Source organism: Triticum dicoccoides, chromosome 3B, assembly GCF_002162155.2.
Source record: "Triticum dicoccoides isolate Atlit2015 ecotype Zavitan chromosome 3B, WEW_v2.0, whole genome shotgun sequence".
Lineage (NCBI taxonomy): Eukaryota > Viridiplantae > Streptophyta > Magnoliopsida > Poales > Poaceae > Triticum > Triticum dicoccoides.
This window is the reverse complement of record NC_041385.1, coordinates 689,734,173-689,746,947: the sequence shown is the minus strand read 5'-3', so window position 1 is coordinate 689,746,947 and position 12,775 is coordinate 689,734,173. Positions and strand designations below refer to the sequence as shown.

Sequence of the window (12,775 nt, the reverse complement as noted above, 5' to 3'; positions counted from 1 at the left end):
ACTAAGATCCCAAAACATGAGGCAATCTGAGAAAAAACTTTCCAAGTACACCATTTGGGCGACAGGCCTTCAATAAGAACCCAGGCTTCAGTTAATTCAGAGAAAGCATCAATTGCCCCAGTCCACCTTTCCACTGTGACAGAGACACCAATGATTGGGAGATCAAAAGCAGGAAATTCAATCAGTTCCTCAACATTCTTCCATGGAGGGAATCTGACCAAAAATTTCTTCTTTGACAGGGACCTAACTTGCCACGACCACTGTTTTGTTTTGCAGAAAATTCCAGACAGATTTTTGATCAAGTCTTCTTTGCTGATTTCTCCTTTCATGATCTAGACCTCACCACAGTTCCTGAAGTTCACCCAGTTAGCTTCCCGTCCCACAGGGGCATCTATGTGGTAGAAGCCCAAACCCAACGTAGAGCTGCCAAAGAAGGTAGCAACGGGGTGTGGTTGAGCCCAAGCTGCGCAGTTGTTGACATTGTGACCCTCTAATCCACAGATGAAGCAAACTTTCGCCTGAATACAGTTGCCACCGCAGTGCCCAGGGCCACCGCAAGTGAAGCATACCATATCTTTGTAGCGCTCGTCGAGGATTTGCACAACAGGTGCAGGGGGGCAGGTGGCGGAGGAGCTGTTGCAACCGGTGGAGCTTGTCGCGGTGCAACAGCCTTGGAGGGGCGATGGCGCGTTTGTCCGGCATGCGCCCAGGCCCTCCCTGTTGGCGGACCAGATTCTTACGAGGCGCAGGTGCGCGCTGCTTCTGTGCTCCTGTTTGAGGCCCCTTGTCCGCCATGGCAACCACCTGCACGAAGGATCTCGATCCGGCCCCGATCCCCTTTCTGACGATCTTGAGGTTTATTGGTGGAGGATCAAAGGGGCGAAGATTTTTGACAGGGAACAGATCAGATGGAGAGAAGCAACCGGATCGAGCTAGGTCTTTCCGGAGCCATCCCAATGTGGAGGTGGTGGGGCGTGAGGAATGGGGGCGGCGGCGGTGTGGGGAGGGAATGGACCAAAGCTGTCCAAAAACCCTAGATATTGCCTCGTCGGCGTCAGCAAAGGTGGAAGGCGTCTTAGCAAAAGGCGTTTTCATCCTCTCGCATCTGATTGGAGGAAGAGACGTGGCGGCGGGGCCACTGTCAGCAGCCCGACCGGTGGCCCGTATGTTCACCACAGGAGAGATAACTCTCGCCGCTGCCGGAGTAGGACTCGTCGGCGACGAGCAATTTCGAGCCACAGAGCATAAGCTTAGACCACTGTCAGTCCTGACACTCACCGTTAGAAACGGAATCGGATCCTGGGATAACCTAGAGCTCGCGCATCTCTGTGGGATACAAATCCCGACGCGCGACTTCGGGCGAACACCTGGTGGAACCACACCGCGGGTCGGTCGGTCTCTCTCCCCTCTTTTGTTGTTGTTAACAATCGGGGCCAATTTGGTTCATAGAGCAAAATACTGGCATGTCAAATAGACATAAGTGTAACGAAATCGACGGAAATGCCATTCAGGGAAGGAATGTAGATGCAGTGTCGAAAATGAATTTTATTTTATTTTTGGGCCAAATAGGGAAGCATACTTTACTTTCTCTCTCGGGAAAAAAAATGCTATGATGATTACGAACAGCAACTCCCGACCGCCCTGACATCCCTGGCCCGCTCTCTCTCTCTCTCGCCCGGATTCGTATCCCTCCCCGCTGTCTGGTTCGATCCAATTTGTTCTCCCCCCTATCGCAATTTGCTGCGCCGACGGCGACGATCCACGGCGCCCATGCCCTACTGGCGCCGGCACCGGACCGGCGCTAATTGATCCCCTCTCATCTTGGCATAGGTAAGGAACCCTAGCTCCACTGGCTGGATTTTGGAGCCATGAGCTCGTATTGTTTCTAGGGTTCGCCGCAACCGTGCTTTCTACCCCCGCCCGTTCGTCCCCGATCTGGTTGCTGCGTGTTACCTTGTAGGGCTTAGTATAAGGTGTGGGCGGAGCTTATATTGTCCTAATAGTGTTATGGGTTGAACTGAACTGAAACCCGTCCCTGACCATCGCTGTGCTTGTGAACTTCAGGTTGCCAGAAATCATCAGCAGGGAAAAAAATGATTCAGCTCTTTCTGCAAGTGCCGACAGACGACGGCAATGTTGATACAGATGCTGTGAGGGCGAGGAGATCACTTCTGGATAAGGCTGAGTCGGTGATCAAGTCGGTTGTAAGGTCTGGAGGCCGGTATGAGGCTCGGATGTGGCTGTGCAGTACCATCTCGTCGATTCATCTGCTCGATCCGCGTGACCAGCGGGACCTGTTCCTCGATCTCCTGGAGATGAAGGACTCAAGGCGGGACGTCGCCGCCCGCCTGCTGCGGATGATTTTCGACAAGAAGCCTGTGAAGGCTGGCTCTGTTTTAGCGAAGAAGTGTCATATGCTGGAGAAGTTCTTCCAAGGCAGGTTCACTAAGAACTTGATTTTCTTTGTATTTTCTGCTTCTACTCACATGGGTTTTATTTTAGTTTTGCTTGCTGCAATTCACCAGTTTATGTATCTAGTATCCAGAACTTGCTTTCTGCAGTTAAATATATTTATAGATATTATGTTCAGATATATCATTAGTTCATTCGTTATGGTTCAGCAAACTATCTGTTCAGCTGCTTCAGCTTGTTCATAATGTAAAGATCTGCTGGACTAAATTTCGATTAGTGCTGTACTTGATGGATATGGTAACTAATGCCCCTCGCTTGTGGGCATTGCTTCAACAAGTTAGAGTGTATGTCATATTAGTAGCATATCATGGCATTACAGTAATGCACTGCCATAAACTAACAGAAAAAAAATGAAATTATGTTTTCGTTACATCATTAGGATATGGTGTATTTCTATAGTTCATCAAGAAACATCTTGGAACTATTAACAGGAATTGCTTGCTGCATATACATATGCTCTTGTAGAAATGTAATTTTCTAACATAAATAGTATGCTATGTTCTGCCTGTCTTTTACTCTAAATCTATTTACCTTTTTGTGCTGGACGGCTTTAATGAAATCTTAATCAAATTAAGCAAAACATGTTAGGGGTTAGAGCTTAGGTATCATATTGTTTTGTCTTTCATTATGCAAAACATGTTAGGAGTAGAACAGAATTTTGTTCTGATGCCACTTCTTATATGTGATGTTATCTATCATTGCTTACATTATATATTATGACCTGCAGGAAACCCTGAGCGGATACTGCAATGGTTTTGCCACTTTGCTGCTACTGGGGAGTCAGCACACAAAAAGGGTGCTCGGGCACTTGCTCAGTTTGCATTTGTGAATCGTGATGTTTGCTGGGAGGAGCTTGAGTGGAAAGGCAGGCATGGTCAGTCTCCTGCTGTTGTTGCTACTAAGCCTCATTACTTTCGTGATCTTGATGTTCTCCAGACAGTGGAAAATTTCCTTGAATATGTCCCAGACTTCTGGTCTTCAGAAGAGCTTGCTGATTCTGTCAAAGATGGTGAAATACTGCAAATTGATACAGAATATTTTGTAGATCAATTTGTCTATTTGATGTATGAGGGGAATTTCAAAGATGTGTGGCAAGTAGTTGAAGATTTTCTGATGGAGGAGCAGTTTTCCACTCTGTCTCAGTATATTCTTATTCATCTAGACGAACAAAGGCTTCTTCATTTCTTAAAAACATTAGGGAAGCTCATCAGTCCGAATGCACAATGCACAAAGTTAGCATTCCCATGCTGCTGGCTTGAGGTTCTTTTGTCGGCACATATTGATCAGATATCTCTTGACGAACTTATCCTATTGAACTGTGTCATTGCCAAGGGTAGACAACTTTGGCACCTCATGAACGACGAAGAACACGAGGAAGAACGAAGGAGGATGGACGAGCTTGTGAGGACCATGAATGACTTGACTGATGCTGATCATTTTGCTCTCATAAAGGATTTCATGGGTACAAAGTTTCCTGATGCACTTAAGTGGATAGGCATCCAGTCCTGGGTAATTTTCTGTGGTTTGTCAAAATTATGCAAATCAGCTGATTCTTGTGAGTCTCTGTTCACTGGTAACAGCATAGAATTTCGCAAGGCTTATGATTACTCATTGGTTCAAAACGACGGGTGCTCAGTTTCACATACTTCAGATACTGATGACAAGGATCTGACTAGAAGTAGTCATAAAAAAAGAAAAAGAGATAAGAAGAGAAGACGGCATAGATATGATTCCGACGAGGATAATGTTGATCAGCTGCTTGAACTGGGAACTTTCACTGGGAAGAGGGCTATTGAATCACAATGTGGAAGCTGGTACCTGTCAACTGATGACTTCTCTGCTCCTTGGGACATTGTATGTTATCATCTTGCCTTCCCTGTACTATTTCAACCGATGTCTTCAACAGACAACTCATCAATTTTTATTTCGTACTCATGGCTGTCATCTTACTCATGCAGGCTGACATACCGGATCACCTTTCTACTTGTTATCTTAGAGTATGGCTGAAATGGGCTTGCTTTAGATGATCCTCCTCCTTGTGACGCATGTGTGGCAATCATACTAGCTTCTCTGGTGAAGTAATCTTTGAGCATGGAGCTGTTTATACATGCATTTTTCCAAATGGCATGTGCAATCTTCAGATCATTCATCCTGATGGTAAGTGATCGCCTCCTATATATCCTACTTGTTGAGTACCAATATTGATTTCTTCTGTAAAATGCCCAAGTTCAAAAGTCTGTAAACTTTAGAACCTGTAGCTTGATGACTTCTGTAAGATTTAAATTACACTTCCTGTGTTCATCTTATATATCCGTCTATTGTTATGTAAACTTCCGTAAATATCACGTAGTTCCAGCATCGTTTTACTAACATATGACGCTGCCCTCACATTTGTCACTTTTTTCTTTTGCAGATTCATGCATTTTGGATGTGTTAACTGTATGAGTTTGCACGAGACCCTGGCCCAAAATGTCTCCTGGAGTTCATCCGAGTAGGTTGGTGCCAATGGAAATTCCGGCTACATCGACATGGAAAATAGCTGTAGTTTTGCCCTGAAACAAGTTTGAATGCTGTTTTTGGTATTACAGATCTTAGTGTTGACCGTGGGGTAGTAGTAGAAACTAATCTGCAGTTCTTTCGTAACATGACCCGGCGATACACTGCAGTTTGTAACTGCTCTCGGTTTTTCTGATTAAACGTATTCTACATGTGCATCATGAGCACCAGCTAAGAATTTTGTACTACATATGCATCTGTTTTTCTGTACCGGCTGCAGTTCCTGGGTGCAAAGTCTCCATTTTTAACCTTCACAATGGAAAATATATACTCCCTCCATCTGAAAATACTTGTCATCAAAATGGATAAAAAGTGATGTATCTAGAACTAAAATATGTCTAGATACATCACCTTTTATCTATTTTGATGATAAGTACTCCCTCCGTTCCTAAATATTTGTCTTTCTAGACATTTCCGATGACTACTACATACGGATGTATGTAGACATATTTTAAAGTGTAGATTCACTCATTTTGCTCCGTATGTAGTCACTTGTTGAAATGCCTAAAAAGACAAGTATTTAGGAACGGAGGGAGTATTTCCGGACGGAGGGAGTAGCAGTGAATGCGATGACGAGATATTACTATTTGGCACCTGAACTCAATTTTTCATTCAAGAATGTCTCGGTGGCGATCAATCAACTGCTAGTACGTCTAAACTCTGCGGCCGGAACAAACTGCATGTGACATGAACCGTTCATAACTATTAGAAACGTTTAGACAGGCCACATCCTTCAGCAATCCAATGAACTAATATGTACATTTAACATCCATTATTCATACAATGAGTAATCTGAGTTTGATATCCAGCAGTTTTACAAATATCCAGAACATAATCGAACCAAGTTGTTCTAATGTGGAATGCTGTCCTTTACAAATAGTATGGACAAACCAAAGACCCGTTTTAGCAGGATCTCAGTGCCCAGCACCTGTGGCTACAGGTCTTGCAAGCAGTCAGAACCGTGAAGGCATCTGTTTCCTCATAGCCTAGCAATACTCCGTATCTTAGGATGTAAAGAAGTACAACCCGTTGTCGCTGGCTTCTGGGACAATCTCCAGTGTCGAATTTGTGAGTACTGCAGATATTCAGAGATCAAGATTAGCATGGGCACCAGGGGTTGAACAACACATACCAAGTAAACTTAAAAGCTTCTGTATAAGGGATTAAGACTTACCGATGGGATCATATGTTGGCAGGGAGATTTTTCGAGGGCAATGCTTTGATTTCGATAGGTTCTTGTACATTGCCGAAGTAGTAAGGCAATCGCGAGGCTGGAATAAAATCAAGGTGAGTATATTGTTGTACAATAACAATGACTGAAGTGGAGAACGTGGGAATAATGAAGAGATATGCATTTTGACCAAAAATACTTGCAGGTAATCCAACTTTGGGGACCTAGTCAAATAGGTTATTGAAAATTAACCAACAGAGGAACCTAACCAACGCCTGTTTATGACACAATAGGAGAAAGCAGCCTCGAGTTCTAATAAAAAATATGAATGAAAGTAAGCTGGACAGTACAGACTACAGACCAAAATTTCCCAGACAGACACAGTTATGCCATTCCATTCAAATAAAAATCCGATTCACCTATTTTGTTATCAGGATTTAGAGAGATAGTTGATCGTATGCTGGACATCACTCAGAACTGTTGTGGCAACATTATTCCTTGCACTGAAGTTCTCTTCACGTAAATAAAAATGGAAACCGAGAAGACCTGTCCAAGGACAAAAGATGACTCACCTTCAAATCCTTGGTGAAGCATAATCTTAGTTCTTCAACTGAGCCCTTCTTGCATATGATCTGCGGTGAGCCCCCAAAAGCATGCTTGATGGTATCAATGACATCACTCAGTGCATATTCTTTACCGTTGGAGACCAGGATATCTCCAGTCGCCAGCATTTCCTGCAATTCCAATCCAAATTATAACAGTGTAAAAGAGACAAATTTCTATGATACAGTTTAGCAGGAGTCAAATTCGTATGCACTACAATTCGAGTCGTTTTAAGTTTGTTTTCTTCATCTGGAAACGAAGGTAATTTGAATAACAAACGTTCAGGTGCTTAAAGCCAACAAAAGAAACCAAAAATTCCTGCAAGAAAAAAGAATAATGCGCTACACCTAATTAGTCAATGGCCAGATGCTTACTGTAACATTATATTTGAGGTAGAGATCAATGGCGGTGGTGAAGTACTGTAATTCTTCATGAACAACAGGGGACGAGCATGTTCCATGCTTCTCTGTGAAAAATTAAACAAACGATGAAGACTTAGCAATGGAAATGAAACAATGTTTGTGCTCATATGGATTACTAAATTAGCAACCCTCTTTTATAACAACAATCCAATTCATTAGGTCAAGCGGATTGAAGAAAATTACCCCACTAAACGACAGCAATCCATGAATGACCGATCGAGCAGCACATGCCAATGCCATTATGCAAAACAACAGGTAAGGGAACAACACAAAAGGTTAGTGACAATTCCAATCGATGATACCAATCGAGGAGTATTCTGAGAGTTCAATCCAACAGTTCTGACACTATACCTCATGAGCCCAGAAGGGGCCCCTGCCACTGAAGCAAGTGGAAGAGGTCGAACAGTAGAGGGACGGCCAGTACTTGTCCAGAGTGGGCTTCAGAGGCGTTATCTACACCAAAATCAACGAAGACACGGCAGAGCCATGCATCAACGAGGTCAGCACAAAACGAATGGAATCGAACTTGGGCAGGACTAATGAAGCTAGAGCGGCCACGTATCAGTAAGGTCTCTGCGGCTGGCACCTTGTCCATGTCGAAGCTGGTGTGGCGGCAGCACGACGGCCAGGTCCCGTCATCGTAGTCCGGCCACAGCCCGTCTGCTCCATCAGCGGAAATCCAACCACACCAGTGAGAATTCTACATCGACCAAGAACCGAGAAAGCACAAAATTAAGAATGACGGTCGCCGTGCACTTACGGATCGTGAAGGTGTGGAGCGCCTCCGACCTGCAACGAGGAACACGGAGAACAAACGGCGTGAGCACATGAGCGCAGGGCAGGAGGGTGAATCGAATCGAATCTCCGGAGCGCCAGAAACCCCACCCGACCCGACCCGAACGAGAGCCCCGCGCGCGCGGATGAGGCGGCGGTGGGGATAGAGGAAAAGAGGAGGCGGAGCGCCTACCGGCAGCAGCCGTTGACGGCGCAGCAGTGGCGGGTGGAGGAGCAGATGGTGCCCGGCCACTGCAGCGCCAGCGCGAAGTAGTCGAACTCGCGCTGCTCCTTCCCGACGGCGGCCGGGGCCACGGACGCCCGGGCGAGGCCCGTGCCGAACAGGCCGGCGGCGACCAGCGCCCAGACCGCCAGCAGGCACGTCGCCGTCGCCGTCGCCATTGCACGCCGCCCGCCGCGGTGTCTCCTTCTCCCCCTTTCCTTCCCTCCCTCTGGCTGCTGGGTGGGTCGTAGTTTCAGAATTGAGTGTAGTACACAGAGTACAATCAAGACGCAATGGGGTGCTTTAATAATAGTGCGGTTAGGGATGACCTCGTGTCGCTGGCAAGTGGGGCCCGCTCCGTCCTAGCAGGTAGGAGTACCTCTCCGTCTATTTTCTGTTTTGCTTTCTACTAATTCAAATAAAACCAGTTTTCTACCGGTAGCTCTGCCGTTCAAAAATCCGAAACAAACCATCGACTCCCTCTACAAAGAAATATAAAAGTGTCACTACTTTAATGATCTAAACGGCTTTTATATTTTTTTACGGAGGGAAGCATTTTAAGCTACGGAATTGATAGGCTCGGTCTAGTGGATATATTTTGAAATTCCCATGCAAAAACAGATATATTTTGAAATGTGCTTTGAGAAAGTGCGAAGTGCATGTTATTCTGTTTATTTAAATCGATTCCCACACATGCTCCTTCGTATAAAAAAATGGGCCCTTTCTAAATAAAAAAATAAACATGTTTGATAACTAAAGTCACGTGAAAAAGAATCGGTGCAAGTCGATTTTGTTGAAGACAAAAATGAGGCCCAAAGCTACGAGACGGAGCCGGGACGACACAAATGGTTGCGGTGTCCTCGACCGGTGAGGAGGAAATGTCGCAGCTACCCGTGGAATCGCTTGCGGGAGAAAGCTCGGGACTTGACGGTTCAGTGTGTGTGGTGGGATGCAGGCGTCGAAGAAGAAGAGAATGGGGGGGGGGATAAAAGAAGGATGGTCAGGCAGCGATGTGGTGCACGGCAGCACCCGCTAGTCAACTGGTGGGTGGGGGAGGGGGGCGACGATTAGGTATGAGTTGGAGGGCGGCTCGACCCAAGTAGGAAGAGGACGAGGGAAAAAGCACGCGGGCATAAAAACAAGTGACACTTTAAGATTTGTTTATTTTTAAAAGAATGATTCAGATTTATTATAAAAAATATTAAAACTGCAAAGCATTTCAAACATAATAGAAATGTATCGTGGTCCCTCGATCAACAAATGACCGCTATCTTCGTCAGAACGAGCCATTGACACACCATTGCCGCTTCTCCTCTATTGGAGCCAATATGACCTTATCAATTAGAACCGAAAAATATGTGTGCATGTGTCCGTAAGGATTGTCACCCTAGGGTGGCAATCTTCGTGTTAAACCCTTAAACCGATGTGAAACGTCACACATCATATTTCGCCATCACGTACATACCCACACAAATATTTTGCAGCTTTGTTCTATCAACAGGGTAAACCCCTGAGATCATGAACTTCAACCTTTTGCAACCCAGAATTAATCCTCATGTCATTCTCTTTATTTTCGCAACAAAATAAATAAAAAGTCCTCACGCCTTTCTCTTTCATTTTTTAGCGAGAAAACTTCCAATCTATTCATCATCAATCATGGCAGTATAACGTGTTGGAAATATGCCCTAGAGGCAATAATAAATTAGTTATTATTATATTTCCTTGTTCATGATAATCATTTATTATCCATGCTATAATTGTATTGATAGGAAACTCAGATACATGTGTGGGTACATAGACAACACCATGTCCCTAGTAAGCCTCTAGTTGACTAGCTCGTTGATCAATAGATGGTTACAGTTTCCTGACCATGGACATTGGATGTTGTTGATAACGGGATCACATCATTAGCAGAATGATGTGATGGACAAAACCCAATCCTAAGCCTAGCACAAAGATCATGTAGTTTGTATGCTAAAGCTTTTCTAATGTCAAGTATCTTTTCCTTAGACCATGAGATTGTGCAACTCCCGGATACCGTAGGAATGCTTTGGGTGTACCAAACGTCACAACGTAACTGGGTGACTATAAAGGTGCACTACAGGTATCTCCGAAAGTGTCTGTTGGGTTGGCACGAATCGAGACTGGGATTTGTCACTCCGTTTGACGGAGAGGTATCTCTGGGCCCACTCGGTAGGACATCATCATAATATGCACAAGGTGATCAAAGGGTTGATCACGGGATGATGTGTTACGGAACGAGTAAAGAGACTTGCCGGTAACGAGATTGAACAAGGTATCGGTATACCGACGATCGAATCTCGGGCAAGTACAATACCGCTAGACAAAGGGAATTGTATACGGGATTGATTGAGTCCTTGACATCGTGGTTCATCCGATGAGATCATCGTGGAACATGTGGGAGCCAACATGGGTATCCAGATCCCGCTGTTGGTTATTGACCGGAGAACGTCTCGGTCATGTCTGCATGGTTCCCGAACCCGTAGGGTCTACACACTTAAGGTTCGATGACGCTAGGGTTATAAAGGAAGTTTGTATGTGGTTACCGAATGTTGTTCGGAGTCCCGGATGAGATCCCGGACATCACGAGGAGTTCCGGAATGGTCCGGAGGTAAAGATTTATATATGGGAAGTCCTGTTTTGGTCACCGGAAAAGTTTCGGGTTTTATCGGTAACGTACCGGGACCACCGGGAGGGTCCCGGGGGTCCACCAAGTGGGGCCACCATCCCCGGAGGGCTGCATGGGCCAAGTGTGGGAGGGGACCAGCCCCAGGTGGGCTAGGTGTGCCCCCTCCCCCCACAAGGGCCCAAGGCGCCTAGGGTTTGGGGAGGGGGTGCTTCCACCTAACTTGGGGGGCAAGTTTCCCCTCTTCCCCCCCTTGGTCGCCACCCTTAGATGGGATTGGGGCTGCCGCACCCCTTGGGGTGGAAACCCTAGAGGGGGCGCACCCCCTCCCTCTCCCCTATATATAGCTGAGGTCTTGAAGGCTGCCAACACATGAGTTTTGACCTCTCCCTGGCGCAGCCCTACCTCTCTCCCTTCTCCTCTCCCGCGGTGCTTGGCGAAGCCCTGCAGGATTGCCACGCTCCTCCATCACCACCACGCCGTTGTGCTGCTGCTGGATGGAGTCTTCCTCAACCTCTCCCTCTCTCCTTGCTGGATCAAGGCATGGGAGAAATCACCGGGCTGTACGTGTGTTGAACGCGGAGGTGTCGTCCGTTCGGCACTAGGATCTCCGGTGATTTGGATCACGACGAGTACGACTCCTTCAACCCCGTTCTCTTGAACGCTTCCGCTTAGCGATCTACAAGGGTATGTAGATGCACTCTCCTTCCCCTCGTTGCTGGTTTCTCCATAGATAGATCTTGGTGACACGTAGGAAAATTTTGAATTTCTGCTACGTTCCCCAACAGTGGCATCATGAGCTAGGTCTATTGTGTAGATTCTTTGCACGAGTAGAACACAAAGTAGTTGTGGGCATTGATCTTGTTCAATATGCTTACCGTTACTAGTCCAATCTTGTTTCGACAGAATTGTGGGATGAAGCGGCCCGGACCGACCTTACACGTACTCTGACGTGAGACAGGTTCCACCGACTGACATGCACTTGGTGCATAAGGTGGCTAGCGGGTGCCAGTCTCTCCCACTTTAGTCGGAACGGATTCGATGAAAAGGGTCCTTATGAAGGGTAAATAGCAATTGGCATATCACGTTGTGGTTTTGCATAGGTAAGAAACGTTCTTGCTAGAAACCCATAGCAGCCACGTAAAACATGCAAACAACAATTAGAGACGTCTAACTTGTTTTTGCAAGGTATGCTATGTGATGTGATATGGCCAAGAAGAATGTGATGAATGATATGTGGTGTATGAGATTTATCATGTTCTTGTAATAGGAATCACGACTTGCATGTCGATGAGTATGACAACCGGCAGGATCCATAGGAGTTGTCGTTATTTATTGTATGACCTGCGTGTCATTGAACAACGCCATGTAATTACTTTACTTTATTGCTAACCGGTAGCCATAGTAGTAGAAGTAATAAGTTGGCGAGACAACTTCATGGAGACACGATGATGGAGATCATGATGATGGAGATCATGGTGTCATGCCGGTGACGACGATGATCATGGAGCCCCGAAGATGGAGATCAAAAGTAGCAAAATGATATTGGCCATATCATGTCACTATTTGATTGCATGTGATGTTTATCATGTTTATACATCTTATTTGCTTAGAACGACGGTAGTAAATAAGATGATCCCTCATTAAAATTTCAAGAAAGTGTTCCCCCTAACTGTGCACCGTTGCGAAAGTTCGTCGTTTCGAAGCACCACGTGATGATCGGGTGTGATAGATTCTTACGTTCACATACAACGGGTGTAAGCCAGATTTACACGCGCGAAACACTTAGGTTGACTTGACGAGCCTAGCATGTACAGACATGGCCTCAGAACACAAGAGACCGAAATGTCGAGCATGAGTCGTATAGTAGATACGATCAACATGAAGATGTTCACCGATGATGACTA

General features: G+C 45.7%; 2 protein-coding genes across 2 annotated transcripts; one reads left to right on the top strand and one right to left on the bottom strand.

The window, feature by feature from the left end:
- The first annotated feature begins 1,662 nt into the window (after positions 1-1,662).
- Positions 1,663-5,262, top strand: LOC119277877. The gene is made up of 5 exons (XM_037559216.1): positions 1,663-1,830; positions 2,065-2,436; positions 3,200-4,326; positions 4,431-4,629; positions 4,886-5,262. Exons 2-4 carry the CDS (start codon positions 2,094-2,096, stop codon positions 4,497-4,499), a joined length of 1,539 nt encoding a protein of 512 aa, XP_037415113.1. The 5' UTR covers positions 1,663-1,830; positions 2,065-2,093; the 3' UTR covers positions 4,500-4,629; positions 4,886-5,262.
- Positions 5,263-5,757: 495 nt separating this feature from the next.
- On the bottom strand, positions 5,758-8,483 carry LOC119277876 (ribonuclease 2-like). The gene is made up of 9 exons (XM_037559215.1): positions 8,192-8,483; positions 7,985-8,013; positions 7,811-7,884; positions 7,576-7,677; positions 7,408-7,411; positions 7,177-7,268; positions 6,772-6,933; positions 6,203-6,299; positions 5,758-6,103 (listed from the first exon to the last, which is right to left on the bottom strand). Exons 1-9 carry the CDS (start codon positions 8,398-8,400, stop codon positions 6,033-6,035), a joined length of 840 nt encoding a protein of 279 aa, XP_037415112.1. The 5' UTR covers positions 8,401-8,483; the 3' UTR covers positions 5,758-6,032.
- Between the last annotated feature and the right edge of the window lie 4,292 nt (positions 8,484-12,775).